The 25,837-nt window shown below is 46.0% G+C and overlaps 1 protein-coding gene and 1 long non-coding RNA gene across 2 annotated transcripts; both read right to left on the bottom strand.

The window, feature by feature from the left end:
• Positions 1 to 3,644: 3,644 nt before the first annotated feature.
• Positions 3,645 to 8,343, bottom strand: LOC135917716 (uncharacterized). Its single transcript, XR_010569379.2, has 3 exons — positions 7,806 to 8,343; positions 6,876 to 6,987; positions 3,645 to 6,664 (listed from the first exon to the last, which is right to left on the bottom strand). It is a non-coding gene; the product is annotated as an uncharacterized lncRNA (long non-coding RNA).
• A 2,276-nt stretch (positions 8,344 to 10,619) lies between these two features.
• On the bottom strand, positions 10,620 to 25,405 carry LOC139055775 (probable basic-leucine zipper transcription factor Q). Its single transcript, XM_070533321.1, has 5 exons — positions 25,363 to 25,405; positions 20,049 to 20,207; positions 17,776 to 17,941; positions 17,658 to 17,664; positions 10,620 to 10,751 (listed from the first exon to the last, which is right to left on the bottom strand). Exons 1-5 carry the CDS (start codon positions 25,403 to 25,405, stop codon positions 10,620 to 10,622), a joined length of 507 nt encoding a protein of 168 aa, XP_070389422.1.
• Between the last annotated feature and the right edge of the window lie 432 nt (positions 25,406 to 25,837).

The following is a 25,837-nucleotide window of genomic DNA, read 5'->3' as shown; positions in this document are numbered from 1 at the left end:
TTCACCTTCTGAAGCATTATGATTAAATTAAAAGTGTAAATGAGAAAATTGTAGAGCGACATGAAAAGCTCCCGATACAGCTTCTTGTTGCTCAATACGTGCGACATAAAAGTGTTTTTCCGAGCATGAAAGAAGCCCGCAAATGCACGCAAAATTGCCGCGCAACTGGCCACTCGAAGCACTTTACGTGCATTTGCGGACTTCTTTCCCGCCCGGAAAACATCTTTATTTAGCACTTATTTAGCAACAGAAAGCTGTGTCGGTACTTTTTCATGTCGCTCTACAATTTTCTCATTGACACTTTTCATCCAATTATAATATTTGAGAAGTTAAATCTAATTATCTAATTAGGCGGAATTAAAAAGATATCATTATAGCATCTCCAAGCGACGGCAAACAACATAAACTTGGTTCTGTCCAGGTGGCATTCACATATTCTTTTTCTTTAATTCTGGCTAAAGTTAGCTGGGACACTCTGTATACAAACTGAGCACGTTACAGAAAAAAAAATGGTTCGGGTAATTTCAAATGCTTCCTTTCCAGAACACACCGCCCCTCTTTGCCAGACATGAAATTGTGAAAAGATCAGCTTTATATAACTACAAACAACTATGTCCTTACAAGAAGGCAGCAGTCGGAAAATCAGATACTTTTCTCAATCTCGTGCACCTTGAGCGAAACGCGGTTTCCTATTATTTCTGATATCAACTGCCTTCGCACGTTCCATTTTCATGCTCGCAGTACGAGCGCCCCGCAACCGACATATCTTGCCAACTACAATAAACTAGTATGACTGGCTGCAAACAGTTGTTTCACTCCTTACAAAAAAAATTAAATAAAGAGTATTATTTTTTGTGAAAATTGAAATATGCCTTGTTTTAAATTAGGGTTTCGTCGTGCTTTGTATATTATTTTGTTAATTATTCTTATGCTGTACGCATGTGTTAAAGTGTATTTCTTCATTCCGCTGTGCACAATACATTTTTTCCCAAGAAATACATGTGTAGAAATCATCATATTAGTTGTGCTATGTACTAGCAGTGCGTCCACTGTGGTATGAACCTGCAAGTGTGGAACAATTGTTTAAGATCACAATTCTATGTTTGCTTGCTTTCCTTATAATTTTTTATACTAAATGGCATGAGTGCTGTACCTTGTTTTCACCCCCGATGGTTGGCTGGGGCTGTCAAGCTATGATTACGCAGCTTTTTTTTCACGGTCGCCTTTCTGCATTGCAAATTTTTAGCTTTGTCGAAAGTAAAGTTGATTGATTGATTGATTGATTGATTGATTGATTGATTGATTGATTGATTGATTGATTGATTGATTGATTGATTGATTGATTGATTGATTGATTGATTGATTGATTGATTGGGACGTTGCAATAGGCAAGGATCATCTTGCCCCTGAACGCCGCAGACGTTAGTGATGGGACGGTATGCATCATCAGTAACTATAAGCGTATATTTCCCTTCTTGCATTGCGCTGCCAACAATATAAGGAAAAATACACCCTGGAGGGTGGATTAGATGTCGAGACGCCCTTCTTTCACTCCTTCTCTCTGAAAGTTTCTAAAAAGGTGTTTTAGTTAGCAGAACACCCTCACTGCACCCTTTCATTAATTTCAGAATGCTGAAAGGGTGTTTCGTGCAAAAGATACTCTGGAAAATTTGAGGGTGTTCAGGCATTTCAGCGTTTCAAGTAAGTAAAAAGCGATAAGTGTGTATTTTCCAGCGGTTTGAGGCAAGTCGTTTTTCGAGCCCGTCATAGGGTCAACCTGCTCTATCACGTACATGGCGTCTCCAACCGTGAAGCCGAAAGACAGTTTGTTTCTATTATTTTCAACTGGCTTCGCTTAGTTTCTTTGACCTCGGTGTTGTTCTATAGATCAGCTGCCAATCGTCGGCAAATCACGGCGCGTCAGCCAATCAAAGTCCTTCAGGCGCATGTTCTTCCTTGTGTAGCATCAGGGTACGGTGCATTATCATGAGCAACAAATCTTGCGCTGTTTCGTGCAGTACCGCCTACCATAATGATTCGCAGATCCGGTCGGAGCAATCTGCTGCCGCTAAAGGCCAGACAATGAAATCTTCCTTACCTCAGTAAGGAAGCCTTCATTGCAGTGAGGCTACCTTATGTCACTCTGAAAGCTTCCTTACTGAGGCGCCCTCGGTGAAGGCTTCCTTGGTACTTCCTCAGCATAAGGAGCCAAACAATGAAATCTTCCTTACCTCACTAAGGAAGCCTTCATTGCGGTGAGGCTACCTTATGTCACTCTGAAAGGTTCCTTACTGAGGGGCCCTCGGTGAAGGCTTCCTTGGTGCTTCCTCAGCATAAGGTAGCTCCAAAGCTACCTTCATGCGTCCTTACGCCGCTCCTGGCCCTGAACGAGCGCTTCACCTCACTGCTTAACCACGTGGCATTCGCTTGCGCATGCGCACTGTCGCCCACCTGCGGAGAAGCGCGAGCATGGTACGTCTTGCCAGGCATGTTCGTTTCAGTCACGCGTGCGGCATGAAAGCATTGATAGGCGTTGCTAGGCGTTGCAAGACGCCGGCGTGCCAGCGTTGCTGGAGCAAATCAAGTTTTGCACTGTAATGCGCTACTTTTTTTAACTTTAGTAAACAAAACTAGAAGAAAGCGTCCACGCTTCTCTATATTAGCTATTCAATTTAAAGATTGTGCGACGATACAACATTTTTTACAGAATAATGGTGTTCGCGGAAAGATTTGAAGAGATAATCTCGAACCCAGGCATGCGGCAACCGCTCCTTAGGTGAGGACAGGTGAAGGGAGCTTTCAGAGTACGCTTGCTTCCTCCATAGGTCCTTCGCTATAAGGAGGCCTCACGTAAGGTTAGGAAGCGCTCGAAGGAAAGGAACGTTTTATTGTTTGGGCCAAGCTGCCTTCACGCGTCCTTACGCCGCTCCTGGCCCTGAACGAGCGCTTCGCCTCACTGCTTAACCACGTGACGTTTGCTTGCGCATGCGCGCTGTCGCCCACCTTCGGAGAAGCGCGAGCACGGTACGTTTTGCCAGGCACGTTCGTTTCAGTCACGCGTGCGGCATGGAAGCGTTGCTAGGCGATGCACGACGCCGGCGTGCCAGCGTTGCTGGAGCACATCACGTTTTGCACTGTAATGCGCTACTTCTTTAGATTTAGTAAACAAAACTAGAAAAAAGCGTCCACGCTTCTCTATATTAGCTCATCAACTTAAGGACTGTGCAACGATACAACCTTTTTTATTGAAAAGTGGTGTTCTCGTGTTCGCCTAAAGCTTTTAAGAGATAATCTCGAACCCAGGCATGGCGGCAACCGCTCCTTACGTGACGGCGGGTGAAGGGAGCTTCATAGAATAAAGAACAACTTTAGAGAAGGGAAACTGTACCTTCCACAGTGGTTCGAAAATAAGAAGCGGCAGCGCATGGAACTTAGTGGGGAACCCGACAGATGGCGCTACTTAAACAGGAAGCGGAAAATTTTTTTTTTAGTACACTATTCAATATGGCCGCTTTACAGCGGTGGCGTACGCTGGGTACGCGCCGTGTTCGCCTCGCTGGCTTTGCGGCATGCCTCAGCTGCCGCGTTTTAATGGCCAGGAGACTAAAGAGCCTCTACTGACGCCCATACAAACAAGCCACAAGTGAGTGAACAGGACGTGCGACTTTATTGGCAGAATAAAACCAGTGCACCTTCTCATACAAGATCAGAAATAAAATTTGCATGTCGAGATGCGCTGAAACCATTAACGCGAGCTCGTAAACTGCTCACTTTCGTCGCCGCACATGGCGATCTGGTAACGAGCGACAATCAGTAGCGCAAGTAAATTGGGCAGTGCACCACCTGTTTGCATTGACAGTAGCCGTAACTTGCATTGCGAAGCAATCGGGTGACGCAAGGCATCTGCTGCCGCAACCAACACAGCGACATGGACTAAACGGCATTTTAGCGTTCCCGCCTTTCCAACCTGCACGTTTCTTTTTGGTCTTTCGGGGGCCGCTAATGTGCAACTCATAGTTGGTGCCCCACATTCTCCATGTGGGCATCACCATTTTGCAGCCACTTTTGCAGGCCTTTCCACCCATGTGGCTATCAACTTCGGACCATGTAATAACGTGTGCTGTCTCCGCTCACGCCACATCACGGCCGATGAAGGCCCACAAGCATAATCGGCCGGCGGCTGCAGCAAGAAATGTCGAATGGGGAGAGCACCAATTACGGTGCATGTAAATTGGGAGTCTTTGTCGCTGTGTGGACTGCAGGAGCAGATGGTTACCTCGGGAGACTGTTGCCCATGCAGCTAACCAGGTCGCCACATCGAAGAAACATAACACGGCGACCATTATCAAATTAGACTCTGCATTCAATCACCGCATAAGGTTCAGACAATACACTGTACATTGGCTAAGATCCACATGACAACAGTGGGCATTCACGCACTACAAGTTGCATACAGCACATTCAGCTATCCGACTTCAGGCACAGTGCTTGCCTACGTCGCACATGGTGGTCTAGTAACGAGTGACAACCAGTAGCACAAGCAGATTGGACAGTACCCCACCTGTTTGCAATGACAGTCACCGTAACTTGCACTGCAAATCAATCGGGTGACGCAGGCACCTGCTGCCATAGCCAACACAGCGACGTGAACTACCTGGCATCCTAGTGTTACCTCCTTTCTTACATGCACGTTTCTTTTTGTTCTTTCAGTGGCCACTAATGTGTCGCTCACACTTGGTGCCCCACCTGCTCTCAATATGGATGTGGTCTGTTTTGTGGGAATCGCCAATTCGCAGCCACTTTTACAGGCCTTTCCACCCATGTGGATATCAACTTCATACACTTCAAACCATGTAATCATGTATGATAGTCTCTGTTCACGCCAAATCATGTACAAAGAAGGCCACAAGCACACTTTACCCATGGCTGCAGCAGGAAAGGACAAACAGGGAGCACCAATCACAGTACATGTAAACAAGGAGTTCGTGTCACTGTGTGGACTGCAGGAGCAGGTGCTTACCTTGAGAGGCTGTTGGCCAATACAACTAAACAGGCTGCCACATCCCAGAAATGTAACATGGCAACCATGAACAAGTGGGACAACATTGAAACAAGATTATGTAATCAAATCACTTCAGCATACTCTAACATAACGCTCAATCTATACATTGGCACTATGCATTGGCTGCGATCTACATGACAACAGTGAGCATACACGCACATGAGCTGCTTGCGGCACATTCAACCATCCGACTGTAGGCATAGCGCTTGCCTTCGTCGCACACTGCAGTCTGGTAACAAGCAACAACCAGCAGCACAAGCAGATTGGACAGTGTGTCCCACGTGTTAGTATCGACAGTCGGCGTTGAATATGAGCAACTTGCATTGCGAAACAATCGGGTGACGCAAGCATCTGCTGCCACAGCCAACAGCGACATGGAGTGCCCGGCATATTAGCGTTACCACCTTTCCAACCTGCATGTTTCTTTTTGTTCTATTGCATGCCACTAATGTGTAACTCACACTTGGTCCGCCACATTCTCCATATATGGACATCGTCGGTTTTGTGGACATAACTATTTTGCAGGCCTTTCCACAAATGTGGATATCAACTTCATACACTTAGAACCATGTAATTATGTATGAGAGTCTCCGTTGACGCCAAATCATGGCTGAGGAAGGCCACAAGCAAAATTTGCACACGGCAGCAGCAGGAAAGGACGGAACGGGGAGCACCAACCACGGTGCGTGTAAATTCGCAGTCTATGTCACTGTGCAGACTGTAGGAGCAGGTGCTTGCCTCGAGAGACTGTTTCCCAATGCAACTGACCAGGCTCCCACATATGAGAAACGTAACACGGTGACAAGTATTGAGTCGCACAGCGCCGAAACCATATTCTGCAATCAATCTCTTCAATGTAGCTTGCACAAAAACACAGGCTGTCGAGCAAGAATAGCAATCCTGAATGAGACTAGGAATTCAATATGGGAATGAGAAAGCTTGCATTCAAGAAAGAAGCCACTCTACCTTGCAAGCATTGAAAGCCAAAAACATTAACAAAAGTTAAATGCTACATAGCACACAGTGTAAAGGTTAATGCAAGACACACGCCAATGCCGCATCAGCTATTTCAGGAGAGGAATTGCACATGGCAACATACACTAGAAAGAACTGCTACACATATGTTGTGCTACTAGACAGTGACTGGCATTAAGTATGAGCAATGAATCGGTTGACCTTTAATGTTTGTATGAGGAATAGGAATGATCTCTAACAAAAGTGTGGAATGAAGAAGCGTGCATTCATTGAAACAAAATTATACTTGGCAAGAATTGGCAAGGCCAGGGAGCTCCCTAAGGAAGGGCAAGCTGACAGAACACTCTTAGCCAGCGTCGTCTGTGCTTGTTCAGAGGTTGCAGGTACATCTGAAGACAAATAATTTTTGTTGTTGAGGTACCTGGATGACTCGGCCAATATCCGTGCTGGTGGAATGATGGCGTAGGCTCTTTTCACTCTTGAAACAGTCGTCCGTAGACTTGATATCTCATCCAAATAATTCTGGAATGGCTTCTTTGTTCGTGGTCTTGTGAATTCAGCTCCAGCCCCTTCCTGTTGGTGTAGATGGGGGCTCCCGTGATGACCAAGATGTACTTGGCACAGACTCTGTTGGGGCAAAACAATGGCACATGAGATACAGCAAAGATTATCCAAACTCATGTAGTGTTTTCTTTTATGTTCGAACTAATTATGCTGAACTGTAAACATGAACAAATGTTCATATCGTCTGCTACAAACGAATGACGTGTATCTCAAGACTAGCAAGCCAATACAGCATATATCAGGCATATTTATTTCTGAACCAGGTGTTGTTTACCTTGTAGTAGCAGCCAAAGTCCACACAATGACCTTGTTGTAGCAGGCAGCAGCTTCTGTTTAGTGCATGGAGTGTGTTGCTTTATACTGGTGCCACCCTCATTACTGCATGTCTGGAACAGAAATTTTGACTGCATCAGAAATCGAATAAGCACAATTTTGCAATATAAAATGCGAAACGGTGCGACATATACATTGCAACGGTTTGTGACTACAGAACACATGCAAATGTACACTGTTTGTTCTAGGGCGCTTAAGCAGCATGGTAAATAAATATGGTTACTCTCCGTAAAATCGATGTCTGCGTAACTACAATGCATGTCAACAGCTTAAGTATTATTAAGATCACAAATAAGAACATTTGTGCGCTCGTTTATACACTAGAAGAGATCACACTGCTGATTTCACAAGCAAATAGATGAAAGACGTCAAGCTATTAGAATTGATGCATTCTTTTTGTGCATGAACGTGATGCACCGCTTCACTACTGCAAAAATAGATGTCCTGAGGTAAGCCAAACTGAACAGCAAGAACATTTGGAACCAACAGGTACGAAATATGGGTGAATTATCATGTGTGCAGCTGTTTAATACATTAAATTCAAGCTTCAGTTTATCAAAAGGTTATTCGGTTCTGTGAACGAAAGAAGTTGCCGGCGGACTCGAAAAAAAAAATATATTGATAAGGCAACTCAGTCACGGCTACGGCTAAAACGAGATGAAAAATGTGACGCGCGTTCCGATATCGTTTCTTTCGTGAATGTGTGCATAATGATGGTCCCGCAACTGAAAGTTTATTTCGGAAACAGCAACGGAGGGTCCTGACTGCCCTTATGTAATGCAGCATCTAGTTCGTTAACTTACCTCCGCCTGTAAGTTAACGAGACGAATAAATTACATAGCGATTGAAGCAGTGATGTTAAACGACTCACCGGTATTGTTGTCCCCAGTCGCAGCAGGACCCGGCTCCCATTTCGATGCAGACGTGTTCCACATGGCTCACGACTGAAACCTAGCTTTCAGGCTTACACTCCAAGTTAAATAACGCGAGATATCGAAGCGCAATAAACTGGTGTTAGCACAAATTAACCAACCAATGTACGAACCAAGGAATCCGTACCTGCCGTGCACGCGAACATACCGGTAAAAATTTTAAATCCAGGCCAGAGGTCACGTGGGAGGTCGATGATGCTGAACGCTATTTTGCGTTTAAAATGACAAAAAATAACAAAGTTGGTAATGAAAAGTACAATGTCAAATTAGGAATTATACTTTTGTAGTCTTTATCATGCGATAAAAACGCTTCGTTTACTGTTGAAGAAAGTTTGAAGGTTAAAATTGCGCTTACTACGGCGCCTCTAGCGGGAGATAATGCGCTCAACGGGGAACCTTTTTAATTGGCGTACTATGCCTGTTTCTTTAGCAGCGCCGCGCGGTCGATTTTTTCGCCCTCTGTGGCCATTAGTTGAACTTGAGAGTGTGCCACCCCTGGGAGCTTTCAGAGTATGCTTGCTTCCTCCATCGGTCCTTCGCTGTAAGGAGGCCTCACGTAAGGTTAGGAAGCGCTCGAAGGAAAGGAACGTTTCATTGTTTGGGCCTAAGGCATTTATTGAGGAGATGGCGCGCCCCGGTCGTAAAGTGGAGTGACACAGTTACGTTGTGCCCTTATCTGATTCCCGCCTTGCACGTTCTACTGCCAGCTTCACTTAAATTGTTTCCCTTTGGTGCGGATTTACAGATGACCTTGAACATTGACAAACACGGCGTAGGCCTATCAGACCAGGTAGAGGCGTTACTGTACTCTTAAGCTTCTGTATTATTTGCGGTGCTTACGTCGGCGAAGTAGTCGAGAGATATGCCGTTTTCTACTCGCCATCTACCTGTTTAGGTTCCCAGTTCGAATCAGGCTGAGCGGATTCTCTCTCCTTCGGTTAATTTTTATAAGCGTCTCGGAGAACACTTTGCGATCCCTTCCGCACAAGTATGAAAGACAAGGATAGGGATAGTATAAAGAAATATGCATGCAAAAATAAAATGTAATGTGCAATTCGGCGAAACACACTTTGGCGGAAAGGATGCTATCAGAAAAAATTACCCTATCAAATGGGTGTATTAGTTCACTAAACACCCTTTTCTATGTTTGTACGGGGGTGAGTTATAGACGCTAGAAAACATCATTAAGGGTGCAATTTTCCTAAGTGTGCAGATTTATCAATACTGGAGTAACAGGACAGCAACATGACTAGGCCAACCTCTCAGTACTATCTATCTATCTATCTATCTATCTATCTATCTATCTATCTATCTATCTATCTATCTATCTATCTATCTATCTATCTATCTATCTATCTATCTATCTATCTATCTATCTATCTATCTATCTATCTATCTAAATTTTACGATTTCGTTGACCAACTGATCAGCGTTGCCGACCATCCTAAATTTACAGCGACAGTCCCGACTTTTGAGTAAATTGCGAGTCCCGACGTGGCCCAGTCATAAAGACCAATTGTTTTGACTTTTTCTGCGCAATACCAATCAATAAACCAAAGGCTCTTTTTTATTATTCCGAACACAAAACTCACACATTCTTCTTTCTTTTTTTGTTTTCTGTTGCATTGCCATAAACATAAAGACGGTTTCGTTTTTGTCAGCGTTCTTTGCGTTCTGGGCCCTAATCGCTCATATTAACTATATTTGTCTTGGTAGCCATGTTAGCCAGACTACTACTGCCCATTTCTTGTCATAAATTGTGATGTCGTACATTTTTTTAGAAAATGTTGCTAATCGCCCTGCCCCCCCCCCCCTCCCTTATCCCTTTGCGTTCTGTTTTCGTCACACGAGAGTTCGCAGTATTTCAACTAATATATCCTACATCAAAGCAAAAAAAAAATAGTTTTTACAGAACGCGTAATTGCTCTACTTCAAAAATGCAATTTCATTAACTACTCAGCCTTCGTGTGCCGTCTTGTGAGGTGCTCTCGTTAAAAAAAAACATAACTCAAGTTCCTCGCATAACTGGGTTCTTTGAGTTTCCGTTCAGGATGGCTTTATGCGTTTTCCATTAACTGTTTCGTTTTTTAAACGATGTATGGCCTCTTTGCTTGCCCATTAGGCAGAATGATTGCACTGCCTATGCAGTTCAAGCCAGAACTTCGTTTCAGCACCAATGCATACGACTAGCTCTGGAAAACCTGTTTAATATGCGAATACATTAGTAAAAAAATGGCTCATTAAAGAACTGTGTGTCTTGAGACCGGACAGCAGCGCCCTCTTGCAAATTAGAGATTGACCCATGAAACTACTTCGGAGATGGTTCACGTAGACTCTTTAAACTCTTCTATTTTTTTACCTGCCGCTATCCTCCCGAATCGGCATAATTTATTTCCGCTTCGTATATAATGTGTTGCGCAATTCTCAACACACTTGTGAAAATGGCTTCCTATAGAGCACAGCACGAAGGTGCGGGAAAAGTGTTTATGCATAATGTAAATCACAAAATGTCACGAAGAAGCGCGCGTCTCTCAAAAGGCTTACTGCATATTTTAAGCCAGAGGTGGTGAGCAAATTTTAATTCTGTGGTGTTAGTTTTCTCTTTTTATCCATAAAATTTGGGAGCCCTATAAAAATCCACTGCATTACGTTGACTTAAAAGTATGCATCTGAGAGGCGGGAGGTGCAAGATCTTGAGGCGCACTCCGCAATTATTCCCTTGTATTTCGTAGAACTTCAGTAACAGCGGTGGCTCAGTGGCCTAAAGCGGATGAATGTTGTTGTTGTTGTTGTTGTTGTTGTTGTTGTTGTTGTTGTTGTTGTTGTTGTTGTTGTTGTTGTTGTTGTTGTTGTTGTTGTTGTTGTTGTTGTTGTTGTTGTTGTTGCTTTGAGTTTTTTCACTCTTGATCATTGCACGTTTCCGTCTTCCTGTGAACTCCAGTTCTGTTCCGACTTCCTTCAAGGTACACTCATGACCAGGCACTGTCGAGTAAGGCGGTTTCTGAACTATCGTTTTCTCTCTCTCTCTCTCTCTCTCTCTCTCTCTGTTCTTTCTCACGTGAAAAGAACAGACATGAAAAGGATTACAACGTTTCGTAACCTCTGCCATTTACTTGTCAAGAAGAAAGAAGGAACATAAAAATGAACAGGAAATTAGACGTCGGTACCCCGCTTAGGAAACGAAAAAGAAAGATGACCAAACAAAAAGGCTCAGGCTGTCTGGCTGTGTGCAAGCGCTTGACCGACGGACGGGGCGACCCAGCGCGTAGTGCGCGTCCCTCCCTCGCGGAGACGTAAGGCCAATTACAGCTGCTCTAATCAAAGCCGCGCCGTCGACTGCTGCCGATCGCAGTCGTCCGAGAGCGTCCGTCAACCCCTCCGCCGCTTCCTCCTCCCTCAGACCTTCCGCTCGATATGGCCGGCGACGCAAGGCGAGTGCTATTAGGCCCGCCGACGAGCGCGTTGCCGTCTTATTTACTCGGGCGGCGGTGGCGGCGGCCAGATTGGGCGCCTAATGAAATGCGGGCCCACGTATACGCGGGCCTCTCGGCGCCGGGAACGCGCTGTCGGCCATGTGCGGTCACGTTGGATCCGTCTCTTTGTTCTGCGCGCACTGCACAGTGCTGCGTTGGCCGAGGCCCGAGATTCGCGATTGTTCGGTCCCCTCTGGGGATAGTTCTCTCCGGTTACCGGTAGTGGCAGTTCTTGTGATCACCTGAGCTTTACTTCCATACTGTTACCACTCTGGATTGCTGATAATTAGTCGGGGCGGTTTGTCTCGTTCTCCTCACCTCATTTCAGGCTATATAGTTCGGCCATTTTCCTCTTTCTTTTTGGCCTTGTTATTAGTACCTAATCCTTCTTTATTGCTATGGGCAAGACGTGCCTCTATACGACAGGCTCGCTTCGACAGGTGAATTTGTCAACTTAAATCTCTATTTTCACAAAGAACTGCCCCCATAGGTACAGTGTGGTGTGCTTTTAAATGTGACATCTAAATGCCGATGAATCCATGGTAATCGCACTATTTCTTCGACCATCTCGCAAGAATGATGACATGACATGATGCACTAGGGAGAAATGTGTGCGTGAAAAGGTTGCCTGGCGTTATTGCGTATTTCGGCTGTAACTGCGTTCCACTTAAGAAGGGGCTGTACTACACGTGCAGAAATGACGCGAGTTTTTTTTCTATTTTACTAAGTAGCTTTCTTTAAACTTTAGAGCGTAGCCAAACTCAATCACTCACTCGGATATCCTTAATGTCATTCTTACAGATCAGTCTCAAAGGTGAATCACCTTTGAGCAGCTCACCTCAAGGTGAGGTGAGCTGGTGTTGAGGTGATCACCTCAACAGCACTGAATGCATTATACCTACAATGTTTTTTTAACAATGTTGCGAAAAAAGAAGACTCACGTGTTACATTAGGCAGAAATTCACGCGTAAAAAGATAATCTTGCAAGCTCTAGGGATAATTGATTCCGGAAGACTGAGTGGGCGTTCCGTTTGAGAGTTAAACGTGATGTACGTAAACAAATTACGCACGCTCCTTTCGAATTTACTCGGTGTCTGCCTCGATAAATTAGAAACGTGGCCAAGCTCACCCGTTCGAATACCGAAAGGCCAGAGCAGGTGGTGGCGCGATCGGCCCAGAGTACTATAAATCACGTTCTTTCTCTTAAGTCACCGTGACACCTGTGTCGAAATTGGGGGGGGAGTTGGCCGCAGCGGGTTCAAGCCGCCGGTCGCGCCTCGTTTACGCCTCAAAGACGACAAAGCGAACGCGTTTCGAAAGGATCAACCGGGCGCCGAAATTCGCGCCATCAGCGCGTTTCGCAAGCCATGTGTCTAGACAGCGGCAATCGCGTTAATGGTCCATGTTCACGCTCGTAAAACTATACAGTCTCTGCCGAGAACTGTGATCAACAGCAAAGGAGTCGTAACATAAGCTTGCGCACCGTATTTTTTCCTAAACGCGAGCGGGGGTACTAGCCTGCCAGCTGCATGATTGACGGTGCCTGGCAGCTTTATCCTATCACACTTAGCTTCCGCATTGCAAGCTGTTTGTTTTCGCTAATCTTCCACTCTTCATGTGCCGTCAAGCTCAGGGAGAAAGATACCTGACTGCAAGGTAAGGGCGCCACGCCTAAACGGTAGCTCAGTGGCATGTAAGTGAAGCGGAACCTCTGCTGTTGAAATGAATTTAAGGGCAGACTGTATAGATTCCAAGTGGAGTACTTCGCTACCAAAAGACTTGTGCTTTTCATTATTGAAAGTAGAGCGATCGTCTTAGAGTCCGCATAGACAAAAATGGCTGATGGGCTGTTGACGTATCCGTATTCTGCTGACGTATCCATACACTTAAAATCGTGTTGTTTTGGGACGCTTATAGGCAACATTCAACAAGGATGCGAGTCCCTGAGTCAACAGGCTGCGTAGAGGCAGTGCACAGACTTTGTAACAAAACATGTATGGTCTTTTGGAGCGCGTGAAATTCCGATGCACAAGCCGTACGCCATATACGAAGCGGAATACGCCGTCTCTTCTCCGATTGTCCTAATGCCTGCAGTGAATGCACATCAGGAACGGACTAAGAACCATGGACTAAATGCCGCCCGTGCAACGCGGGTTTAGGAAGGCGCATTTAACCTTCCTGAGAGTCACTCGTTTGGATGAGACATTTTAATTCTGTACGTTGTGTGTCCTCGTCTAATTTTCGTGCGCTACGTACCTGTCGTTCTCGCAGCGCGTGTCATTTCATTTCTCGTCGTCTTTATCTGAAGCAGCATGCTATAGGTGGCACGCCAAGCAAAACTTTCCAGTTTGTATTAAAGGACTGTTTCACACTTTTCTTTTTTTGCTTTTGAACCGCTGACATATGACTCTCAATAGGGATCGAAAAGAATAAGAGAAACCGAGGGGCTCGATTTTCACCAGTCAATATCGTACGAAGAAACATGCAATGAAGCCACAGGGGGGCAGCACAGGAAAAGTTAACTGGAGTGTTTAATCGAAACGTTGAAATAGTAAGACAAGTGCAAATAGAATAGGGGCTGGAAGTAGTAAAGAGCCCATAAAGTTTGATTACAGCGTGAAAAAAAAACTGCGACAAGAGCGCATTTGGCCGTCCGGTATGCGCAACACGCGCCTATAGAGCAATACAATTCTTCTCCCTCAGTGGAAACTGCCAAGGCAACTACCACAATGGGTCATCAGAGGCTTCGACGGGACGCTGACGATTGTCCGGCGCTATGGCACTGTACGTGCACGAGGCAAGACGGCGTGCGTCACTGGGTCGTCGCCGACGCCAACTCAGCGGACGACGCGATGTTTGCCGAGGTCATTGCAGTGACAGAGATTTTGAGGCCGTCAGCGAATAAAACACTACTCCGTCCGTAAACTTTCTTACCATTGCCGCGAGAAAACAAGTGGCTTTTTAGTGATGTATGCGTGTGACCGCAGTGCAGACGTCGTATTGGCAACTTTCTCGCAGAGTCAGGGTATAGGGTTCCTTGAAAAGTCGTCTGTCGCAATGTTTATTTGTCGGGAGTAAAACAACTCGTAAAGCACTTTTTTCCTCGTATGTTATCGCTGCTTACGAATTTGCTATTATCGAGTAAGTGCTGACGTTAAGCTGTTCAGGAAAGTCGACAATTAACCTAATTTAAGTTATGAAATGCAGTCTTAGAAGAATGGAGTTTCTGAACAAAATATTAGTTACTTCTCCAGCTACCTCTGAATCTTTCTTTCTTTTTCATAATAGCAGGGCGGTGGTTGCCTAACAGACAAAAAAAAATAAGATATAATAAAGAGAATGCCATAAAGTGCGATCCGAGTCACGCGAAGCATCCATCTACGCTTCAAGAAAGTTCGGAAGTTCTCTCAAACTTCAAGGTTAACAACATCGTGCTACCACGTGCCGCGGTTCCCGCAGCAGAGCAGTAATACTGCCCACCTTGTTCTTCGCTAATTGCGTTCCATCGGACAGCTGAGCAGCTTTCTGCTGTTCCCTCCGGGTCCGGCTGGTATCGCCCAGTGCGTGGCAGACAGGCGATCAAGCGCGGGAACGGCCTATGGGAACGCCGGCAGCTTGGGGCAGAGCATAACATGGCAGAATGTGCACGGTAAACAATTAACGAAGCGCTGCTCGGTGTTCCGCCTTGGGAGGGTTTTTTCCCACGTCTCTCACTCCTCCCATCTGTCTGCTGACGGTTTGTTCCACTTGTGCCGCACGCGTCCCGGCCCTCTTGTTTTAAGGCCGAGTTTGTGAATTGCTACCTCAGTTCCCGCAGCATCGTTTGAAGCGTCTGGCAAACCTTCAACGCTGTCGATGATGTCCGTTGAGCCCAATTTAATCCACCACCATCTGAATCCACTAGAAAGAACCGTCACTGGAGTTTGCGTCGTGCGCGGCACCTTTATTCGTCAAGACCATTGGCTACACCGGTTTCGAAACGCTGATGTAACAGTATGCAGTCTTCGACAGTACACCTAGTGGCATACGTGTTGCCAGGCCCCTTTTCTTTGAACCACAGACCGAAAATTGAAAATACGTTGCATCTGCAGTTTGGCTAATGTAAACCGCCGCTTTTGACGCCATTGTACGCACGTATGGTTCTTAATTGAGCTAATACCTTTGCCGTTAGCTGGCGATACAACGGATGAGTAAGTTGTGGGCCTGCGAATCTCAATCCAGGGAGTCTGAGCCTGCGAACCTGGCTGTCTCCGGGATGGCATGAGTCGAGTAAGCCATGATTCCGCGAGTCTGTGTGATTCTGTGATTGGTTAAGTTACAACGAGTCTCGGCTCACTATTATGTAGGTCAGTGAGCCGAAATTTCTCTGAATCTTAGTGAGCTTGGGTGAATATAAGTCTGTGATCTTTCGAGTCTGGGTGAGCTTTCCTTAACGTGATTTTTGTTATACTCGCGGACAACTTTCTATGGCTATCAAGGGAAAGCTACGGGGACAAAGCGCGCACAAGGGAGAGCCCTTCTTAAAGGAGTCCCGCGTTTTCATCCACGTTAGTTTAAGCTGTGGAAGAGAAAACATAAACACCTCATTAGCAACACTTAAATAAGACAAAACACACCACTGAATGTAAAGGTTTACTTATTTTGAGGCTTTTCCCTTCTGCGTCTGGGCAAACGCGCCACCGTCGCACGTGGAAGCTGCGTCCGATTCAGCGTCTGTTCCGAGCAACAAAAAGCACCGTCAGACGCTGCCGGACTACATGGCGTGGTAACGCATGTGCACAAGCTCCGCCCCCATAGATTTCCCTTCATAGCCACAGAAAGCTGTCCGCGAGTATAGTATGCGTCCTATTGAGTTCAGTGTATACTCTAGTTTAATGAGACTGAGTCAGAGTTAGCCTAGCTTGTTCCAATTTGGTTAGTCTGATATCTGAGGGAGCCAACCTTGATTATGTATTTTGTAAGTCTGAGAGAGTTCCGTTTGTTCTGCTAACCAACGAAGAAAGCATGGTGTTGATCTGTTGTCTCCTTTCTTTACGTGCTTCTTAGTTGCTATATCACCGTGGGTACTTATAGAAATGATAGACGATGTCTCTGAATAGAACAGTAAAACGTTCCGTGATTCTGCCATTCTTTAGGGATGACGAACGCTTTTGTGGTCACGACCGAGCTAACCGCGACTCAACGATTGGTCACATTGCCGGCGTATATTTTCCTCGTTACAACAAAACCGCCTTCTTTGTTGCGATAGGTTTTACTACAGTAAATTTATATTACAGCAACAAGTATTTCAGTCACAATGACAGGAATTCACCCAAAATGCGACAGTTTTCGTCCTTATGGCAGTACACATTCGGGTATCCTAATAACTGTAGACTAAATGAAAATGTAATTTCGGCTTTGTTAGTAAGCTAACCTTCTACAGTTAAAAAGATCACTCTTATCACCAACATAGGCTTTGTAAGACAGAAAAGAGAGACGGGCGGCCAAGCCGCCTTGAATCCCCCACACCAGTTTGCGAGGACGTCATGAAATTTTATATGCCTGCTTTGGCGGAGTCCATCTTTTTTTTATCGGTTTGGATGGGCTATATTCTATATAAGCCAACAACTGAATAGCAAGATGCAGCAACTTTTATGGAGCCTTATCGTGGCCCGCAAACAAAAAAGGTACTAACATTCGTCACGTCACGCTGACCCACGATCGCTGAGGTTGCGGCGCGAAATTTAAAAAATATGGCTTTTACTGCTTTCACTTTCATTTTGTATTCCGATAAACAACCTATGATTGCGTGTTTAAGCAAACGAAAACTGTGTTTCTTAACAGTACTCTGTAGGCAGGCGTTGTGCCCCTTCCGGTGGCAGTTGCCAGCCTGCTCCTCGCTTTCCCTTTCCTGTTAATTGTGTATATGTGTTCAAAACAAATAATAATAATTGTCAGTCTAAACTGCTTCAGTGTTTACCTTTATTTGTCCCTTTAAAGGTGGCAGCTGCTGCTAGGAGTTCTCGATTTCTTTTGAATGTTTCCGGAGACGTCATCATCCGTGTGCGTCGCAATATACCTACATCTCAGTGATAACATACGCGGTAGCTCGCAGTATGCCTTTACGTACACCTTGCGTGTCAAAAACAAGAAAGTTAAATTGTTGGGTTTAACGCCCCGAATCTGTGGAGGGTTCCAGAGTAGTTTTCGGACAGCCTGGAGTTCTTTCACGAGCGCCCCGAAGCATCGGTACACGAGCGTTCTTGCATTCCTGCCCCATCTAAATGCTGCTGAGAATCGAACCCGCAACCTCAGCAGTGGAACATCATAGCCACTCACTGGACCCCTGCAGCGAGTGTCAAAGAAAATTAGAATGAATGAATGAAAAACTTTATTTATCCCTCATTAAAGGGAAGGGGACAACGGAATAGAGGGGGGGGGGGATGGGAGGAACTACTTGAAGTAGGCCTCCTCTATCCTCTCAGCCCACTGCAGGATGGCCTCCTGAAGGTCGGGCCTCGAGCTCCGCAAGACAGCCTCCCACTGCTCCTCACTAGCTATTAATTGCTTGAGGAAAGGGGCAAGGGGGTAGTTAGGGCACCCCCACATGATGTGGTTTAACTCTGCTTTGGGAGAGACGCAGAATTTACAAGAGGGAGAAAGGTAAATGGAGGGATGAATGCGGTGGAGGAGGTAAGGGGAGGGAAAGGTGCGAGTCTGCAGCTGTCGCCACAGAACTTCACACCTACGCGGAGATTAGCCCACGAGTGGTGGAAAGGTTAAACGGTCCAATCGGTAGTGTGTGCAGATGTCGTGGTAGGTGATAAGCCGATCCCGCGCTGTAAACTGCGCCTCGTAGAGACTCGGATTCACCGGGGCGTATATGGCTTAATAGGCGCTATGCCGTGCGCCTTTCCTCTAGGCAAAGCACCCAATTCACGACGCGTGAATAAGGTAACTGGTAATCATCGGTAAAGGCAGACGGCACTCATGTGTGAACTGTGAGCCTATACGTCAAACAGCCTCAGTAGTTGTGCCACAGTCGTTAAAGTGCGCCCTTAAATAGACTATGCTCTACGCAGTCCAGCTCCTACCACCGCTCAGGCGCTAAGTGAAACCATGGAAATTAAAGGAGATTAAGAGCGCTGAGTCTCAGGCTTTGCTCAACTCCAGTTAATCGCACTTTGGGCGAAGCTATGATCTTTCTTCAGGCCCAGTAATTACATTCGTTAGCGCTCCACATTCCTTACGTGTCGCGAGGACCGTGTTTAAGATGACACATGATCTACACGACGCAATGAAGGGAAACATTTAATTTCGATCGAATCGACATACGGCAACGTACCGTGAATAATTATATAGATAGTGAAATCGGAAATCATTTATTTAATATTATTTATCAGTGAGGACCGCATCGATTGCAAGTACTTTACTACATACATTTTCACACGACACGCCACCTAGCCGCTGTTTCAACTGGCTTCGATGTCTTGGATTAAGTGCTGTATGCAAAGTGTTCGCCGATGGGTTCGAGAGTTCTAAAAGTTATTTTGCCCGGTTTTCGTTCCGGCGACGATTGCTCCCTGCATACAAGGAAAAATAGTGGCAGAATTCCTGATCACTTGATAAAAAGTTTTGTAGGCCTGGTGCTCTTTTAGCACAATACATTTACAGGGTGTCCCAGCTAACTTTAGCCAGAGTTAAAAAATATGTGAATGCCACGTAGCTGGGCAGAACCAAGGTAATGTTGCGCATGGAGATACTCTGATTACTTTTTCATTCTACCCAATTGCATTATTAGTTCTAATTACTTAAGCAACTTCTCAATATTATAATTAGATGAAAAGTGTCAGAGAGAAAATTGTAGAGCAACATGAAAAACTGCCGATGCAGCTTTCTGTTGCTCAATGCGTGCTACATAAACGCGTTTTTCCGCGCGTGAAAGACGCCCGCGAATACGCGCAAAGTGCCTACAGTGGTTTGTCGCACGGCAATTTGTTTGCTCCGCCTTTCTTTATTAAGAATTTAATGCTTTCAGTTCCCGTTGTAGGCGACCTTCAAGAGACCTTGACCCAATATCCTGAGCTGTTATCCGGGCACTCAAAACAAGAATACAACGAGAACATCCGGACATCGTTTGCGATGTTTAAAAGAAGTTTAGTTCAACAAGAGACGATACGGAAACTGAGTCTCCATTGCTTTAGCCCCCAACCCTTTGTACAAGACCGCACTACGTACGCTAGTTACTGCACAGAGACGTTACAAAACATATTGCTTCCGAGTTCTTCCTAATGTCTGTTCACAATATCACTCAACCTGTAACTTCTTGTACGCTGAAGTTTTATTTGTCATTTCATATGGGGCGACATTCAAAAGGCAGATACACTACACTATACACTTGATTGTCATCTTTTGGCGCTGAGACAGGGTTGCCTGTGCTCTTTCAATGCCAGCGGTCCGTGAGCTCCGCGGCGCGTCCTGTGCGCCGGCAGCGTCCGGCTCACCGCGGTGGCCGTTTGGCCAAGACGAGACTTGCAATGAGGTTGTGTCTTTGCCATAAAACTATTCTGTCCATATGGACCAGTACACAGTATGGCGGGGTGCGGTGTGGTGTGGTGGGATGTGCCGTTGCGAACATGCACTACACCCATTTTAATATAGTCTCTAGTATCATCTCCAACCAGTCTACTTTGCCAGTAGCCATTTATGCTTACATCTACTCTCGATTACGGGAGAGCCAGCATGTCTTTTGTTGTTGTTGTTGTTGTTGTTGTTGTTGTTGTTGTTGTTGTTGTTGTTGTTGTTGTTGTTGTTGTTGTTGTTGTTGTTGTTGTTGTTGTTGTTGCGTAGGTGCCACAACACTTGCTGGTAGCCACCATACTGAGCTGCCTATGCCAATGCGTGCGGGGTCTTTCGCGCAAATTCTGATGCCTCATTAGCGTCGTTATCGAAGTTTCTCTTGCGTTGTGCTTTGTTATCAAGTCTGAAGAACGGCAGATGCTAGATGGCAATTCGATAAGCAATACGAAATACTCCGTCTTATTAGCTTCTATACGAGCTACCTTAAGCTTAAGTTTTCCACGGGCACGGAATTTTCAGTTGTATGACCTTAACAGGTATGTTGACAACGCTTCATGCTTATATGTTATAGCTATTGGTGGGGCCGTCTGCATCGTGCTTTTACGTATTCAATGCGATTGTGTGATACGCGTAAGCGGCTTTCTTATTTTCCTTAGATATGTTTTCTTTTCTTTATTTAGTTTCCCTCGAAATTTCTTACTGTTACACATCACCGGGTAATCTGAGCTATAAGTGGCAATGGTGCGAATAGCGGCAGTATCCTGCCACACTTTGTGCCATAACAACACGTATGACACGTCCTTCGGCTGTACAAGCTTTCTCGTAGAAGACAGAGAAACCAAGGACAGGAAAGGCAGGGAGGCCAACCAGGAGAGCACCCGGTTTGCTACCCTGCACTGGGTGTAAGGGAAAGGGGAATAGAAAGAGGAAAAAGGGAGAGAGTAAGTACTGTGTGCGTGTGGGAGGGACACTATACACAGGGACACTATTAACAAAAATCGTAAAATGATTGCACGTTAATGAATATGTCGCTAACGAACGCTTTACGCCAGCAGATAAGTAGAACTAGCCGCCGAGGCTACGGGTCCGAACACTATTGTGTATTGTGCGCATGCAATGGATTAAATAAAGAAAGAAAAAATATGAAAGCTCGTTGCAGCTTTATGTGCTCTCTGTATGCGCGATGCATGACAATAAGATGTAACGCATCGCACAGAGTACATGTATGTATTTTCATAATTTCATAATGGTAGTGATGATAGGTTTTTTTTTATTACTGTGATATACACTGTTTGGCTCGGTTACAAGCTTAGACAGAACGTTGGCCAAAGTTAAATCTATACAGGCCCGTTGTTGAGTGGCTTGGTGTGGCACTTCAAACCAAACTCTTCTAGCACAAATTGAGTAAACCATTTCTTGTCTGGTTTTGAAATGTGCACGCTGAAATAAGTCTCCAATGATCACAGGGGTAGTGTCATCACGGACAGGGGCGTAGCCAGGGGGAAGAGGTCTTATAGGGCTTTAACCCCCCCCCCCCCCTCTTCCCAGGAATATTTTCGTGCTGTCTTGCGTCCGCCGACTAAAACAACCCCCGGCGCCGCAAGTCATGCTGGATTTTGTTTAGAATGACCTTTTTCACGCTAGAAAAGACATTTCAGCGTGAACATTGGGAAATTGGGCTGGATTTCGCAGTAATGCCCATGCACCGGGAGTCACATATCGTAACGCAAGGAGCCCCATCGAAGCGCAAAGTTTCAAGGGCGTTTTGATCACGAGCGGGCTCGTCGCGGCACATCGATGAGACCGCGGAATCTACGGAGCACATGGATTTCAATTCTGGTACTTTATGGTCATAAAGTTCTCATAAACTTTTAGTCCGAAAGGTGCACTGACATTTCCAAGGTCGTGCTTTAGATTTGCAATTCCTGAACTTTGGGGGTTTAATGTTGTTTTAAACACTTGACGCCATAGGTGCATTGACTTTTCTAAAGTCGTACATCGGACCACACAAAGAGACAAGCCGAATCAACACACTATCAGACAAGTTGACAAAGCACGCAGCGAGGTCCGATGAGACGAATCGTCGTGATGGTTCCTTTGTTCCGTCATGTCACCGAAAAGAATATGAAAAAAATTTTTTTTTCGCCTGCGCCGAGGCTTCCATGTCAAGACACTAAAACCAGCAAAGGTAACTAGGTTATTTATTTTTCTGCTTTGACTTCTATACGCGAGAATACTTTGAGCCGCTTCAATTCTGTTGTTTTTTTTCTGTTCTCGCTACCGGTCGGCTGCCGGAACCAGCCAGAGTGCATCATGTGTTTTTCTCTTGCTGCATCGACCACCACGCGACGCACTTCGATGCACGTTCGTTTATCTCTGGCCGAGTGGATTTTCGCCTAGCAGACTTTTGGACGCTTCCTGGCTAGCAGACGAGAAAAAGAAACAGTGCATGGTCGCTCTCCGCCATCACTGCAAGGACTCGACGGATTGCAACGCGTTCGCTTGAGCGCAACCTCCCCGGAAAATTTGGCCTCCCTTGTGTAGGATACCGAGCAGTATGCGTGTGGGTTCTCTGTGGACCAAGGGTCTCACTTTTTCTTCGATATTATTTTGGTAGCCACACTAGGTGCCCAAGTAGGCATTCGATTGTGGCCGACATGCTTTCCTTTGCCTTATTTCTTTTCGGTGCCGCACGCCCCACAAAAAAAAAGACATTGTTGCGGTGCAGCAAGTTGTTTCATGGTGAAAGCTTTGCGGAAAGTAATAGGCCACGGGATGCTTCAGTTGCCTAACACTCTTAGATGATTGCGACAGCAATTATATGGACACTCTAGGTGCATTCGTGTCGTCGCCGTTGCCCTCATGTTCCGTATAAAGTCCAAGGGCGATAACATGGTGACCTCGCGCCGCGTGCTGTATGTGCAAGTGAAAGCGTAAGGGGGGGGGGGGGGGAGGGGGGACTTTTGTGAGCCGGCGATGGCGGTTCAGTCTTGCGTGCGCAAGGGAGAAAAGCGGGGAGGAAGCACGCCGCCTTCCGTCGCGCACGATACATCAGGGGAAGTGGAGGGAGGGGGGAGGGGGCTGTGATCTGTGAATCTGTGGTTTTGCAACATGTTTATTTGCGATGTTTGACGCACTATATACGGTGACTTTTTCTTAGATACATAGATGTATTGCAGACTTATACGTTTATTTAAATATCTTGTTGCGAGGTGTTGTGTATACGTGCAGTGAACTTTGTTTCCAGTGACACCTTTTTGCCCTTTATCAAGCTGTATTTTCACATTTGTATATTCCATGGTATCTTGGCATTTATAGTGTACGAAGGCGAGTCGATTGAAAGTGAGCCAAGCCACTCCGCGCCATAATGGTTCGGTTCATTATGTGCGAGGCATGCGCGTGGCACAGAGACATCTCTCTTTTACAGAAGTGACGCAGGTGTGAGGATAAAGGTTGTTTGATTTACTCATACACTGGGCTGAACATGTTTGCGTTAGATATTGGACACTCCAAAATTTGAACAGCGTGGTGTCGTGAGGTTTATGACAGTGAAGATGTTTCCCAAAAAGAAATTAGTCGCTGTATAGCTGCCGTGTACGTTGAACATTGCATTTCATTGGCCACTGTGAATCGTTGGAGCAAACGGTTCAAAGAAGGACGTGAAAGTTGCAAAGACGATCTAAGACCGGGCTGAAGGCACCGCGCAATCACCCCCAACAGAACTGCAAAGGTTAATCAGCTGATTAGACAAGAACGGAGGATAAGCATCGATGAATTGGCAGGGCGTGTGAACATCAGTCACGCTTCGGGCCACACCATAATTGGTTCCATAATCCCTATACAGAGTAGCATGCCAGCGGTTATATACGCGCCGGCAGAATTCTCTGTTCTTCTAATAAAGAGCCCTCTTTCTCTCTCTCTCTCTCTCTCTCTCTCTCTCTCTCTCTCTCTCTCTCTCTCTCATGAGCATCTTGGTTATCGGCTCTTGTGTGTGCAATGGATGCGCAAGATTTTGAACCACCGCCACAAGACGGAGAGGTTCGGCGCTGCCTTGACTCATCGAATCCGGTATCACAATGAGTGTGACGACATTTTGTCTGCAATTGTAAGCGGGGACGCATCATGGTGCCACTAATACTTGGCTTGTGTGGACTGTAGAGTTTCTGTCCCAATTTCTTTACCAGTGCTTTACACGGTGCAGGTCGCCTTTTTTTTCCTAAACACAGCATGGGCACGACTCCTACAATTTTCTTTGTTTCCTGCTCGATCGTATCATGTTACATATTTAAGCTTGCTCCATTAACTGACTCGCTTTCTCTGCGTCTCGCTCTCTTTCAACGAGGACAAGCAGCTTCTGGCCGCTCCACGCTGCTCGAAATCATGTCATTCTTGATACTCTTCTCTAGACGGACTATATTTCTGGCGCCTGTCAGTGCAAATCACCGACCAAAGAATAAAACAAAAGAGAAAAGAATTCTTAAAGAAAGAAAAAGTTAAGAAGGGAAAGAACGCTGCACTGTCAATTCGGAGCAGCATATCCCGGCGAAACGCAATGACAGCTTCTTGAATACAACTTGCGGCATGCATCCAGAACCACTCTTCTTTTTTTTTTTTTGCGGGGGGGGTAGTGGCTGGTGAGGGGGGGGGCGGGGTTTATTCTTTCTTTTTGTTTTTGTTTTTTTTTTACGCGACTGGTTTAGAGACCGACATCCCTGATCCATTCCCTTTCTTTTTTTCGAACACCGCGAGCCACTTAGAGAGCGGTCGAGTCAAACCACAGCGGCGAACCGAAAACCCACGGAGTGATTCGAGCGTGCGTTATTTGTGAATCGAGACTTCTCGTGTCTGACCCCATTCGTCCGGAGAACGTTTGCCCGTGCAAGCGTCGTGCCTACAGCAGAGAGAGAGAGAGAGAGAGCTAGCGCTGGGAGCACGCTTTCCCGCTTTTGGTGCATCGCCGTCCCCTTAGCTTTATTTCCGCTCCATTTGCCCTCGCTGCCTGGCCTGTCTGCAACGGGTGCGCGTGAGAGCCGGCTCGGTCGCTATTTGCGTGCGTCATGTTCGTTCTAATTGGACGCCGGTTCCCGAGATCCTTCTTTTTCTCTTTCTTCTTCTCCGAATCCGAACCTTCTGTTACTTCGAGGCAGAACAATAAGGCGAAGGAAGTTTGTCCCTCTCCCTGTTTTGTGCCGTGCTGCACGAGTAGACGGGGGCTGTGGAGGATTGCGGCCGCCGTCGAAAGACGGTGGTCGTCAGTTCGCTGGCAGAAAACAACGGATAGCCAGCAGCCTCGGTGTTAACGACTACGCATTCGCCTACAACCATGCTTGCGAAACAGACTTGGTGAATGGAATTAAGATTGGGCCAGCCACGGACCGCCTCATCTCCCCGTCACTATAGAATGGCTTACTTGTACAATGGAATCGCAACTGCTTTAACGCGCTGAGCCACTTTGCAGCTGTACCGTTGTCCCTCATTTTCTCCACTGTGCCACCTTGGTACCGCATCGTTTGTTTCGCATCGCTGACAGAAGGTGATGTCAATTACACCTCTCTCCGTTCAGCTCAGTTTCTATATTTCTTTTCTTCACTTCCTACGGCGCCCGCATAACTGTCGTTATCACTGTTGGTCGGTTACGCGCTTTATTTGCAAAGGCGCAAAGGACAAGGATATTCTGCTGATCTTTCTGCAACCACGATACATATCCTCCGTATCGCGTTTTTTTTTTTTATAGAGCACTCCAGTCAACAATTAGTGACCACCATGCGTGCTGACGTATTCCACTCAAATGCATCATGCGAACGATTTCAACAGGCAGACGGTCTGCTGAGTAGTCTCGAGTGCACAAGTATCGCGCGCAACTATTTCCCATGTCAATTCGATCGTCTCGAGTGGAAACAGCATGGACATGTTGAATTAGTTTCCCTGTAATGCGCCGC

Source organism: Dermacentor albipictus, chromosome 2, assembly GCF_038994185.2.
Source record: "Dermacentor albipictus isolate Rhodes 1998 colony chromosome 2, USDA_Dalb.pri_finalv2, whole genome shotgun sequence".
Taxonomy (NCBI): Eukaryota; Metazoa; Arthropoda; class Arachnida; order Ixodida; family Ixodidae; genus Dermacentor; species Dermacentor albipictus.
Note: the sequence above shows the minus strand (reverse complement) of the source record. Positions and strands in the feature narration are given on the sequence as shown.

Coding starts and splice junctions, on each gene's coding strand:
- LOC139055775 (XM_070533321.1), bottom strand. CDS start 25,405: ATGCGGTACCAAGGTGGCACAGTGGAGAAAATGAGGGACAACG. Junction 20,208..25,362: donor GGAGAAAATGAGGGACAACG/GTACAGCTGCAA, acceptor GCATTGGCATAG/GCAGCTCAGTATGGTGGCTA. Junction 17,942..20,048: donor AAAGACATGCTGGCTCTCCC/GTAATCGAGAGT, acceptor CTCCCAAAGCAG/AGTTAAACCACATCATGTGG.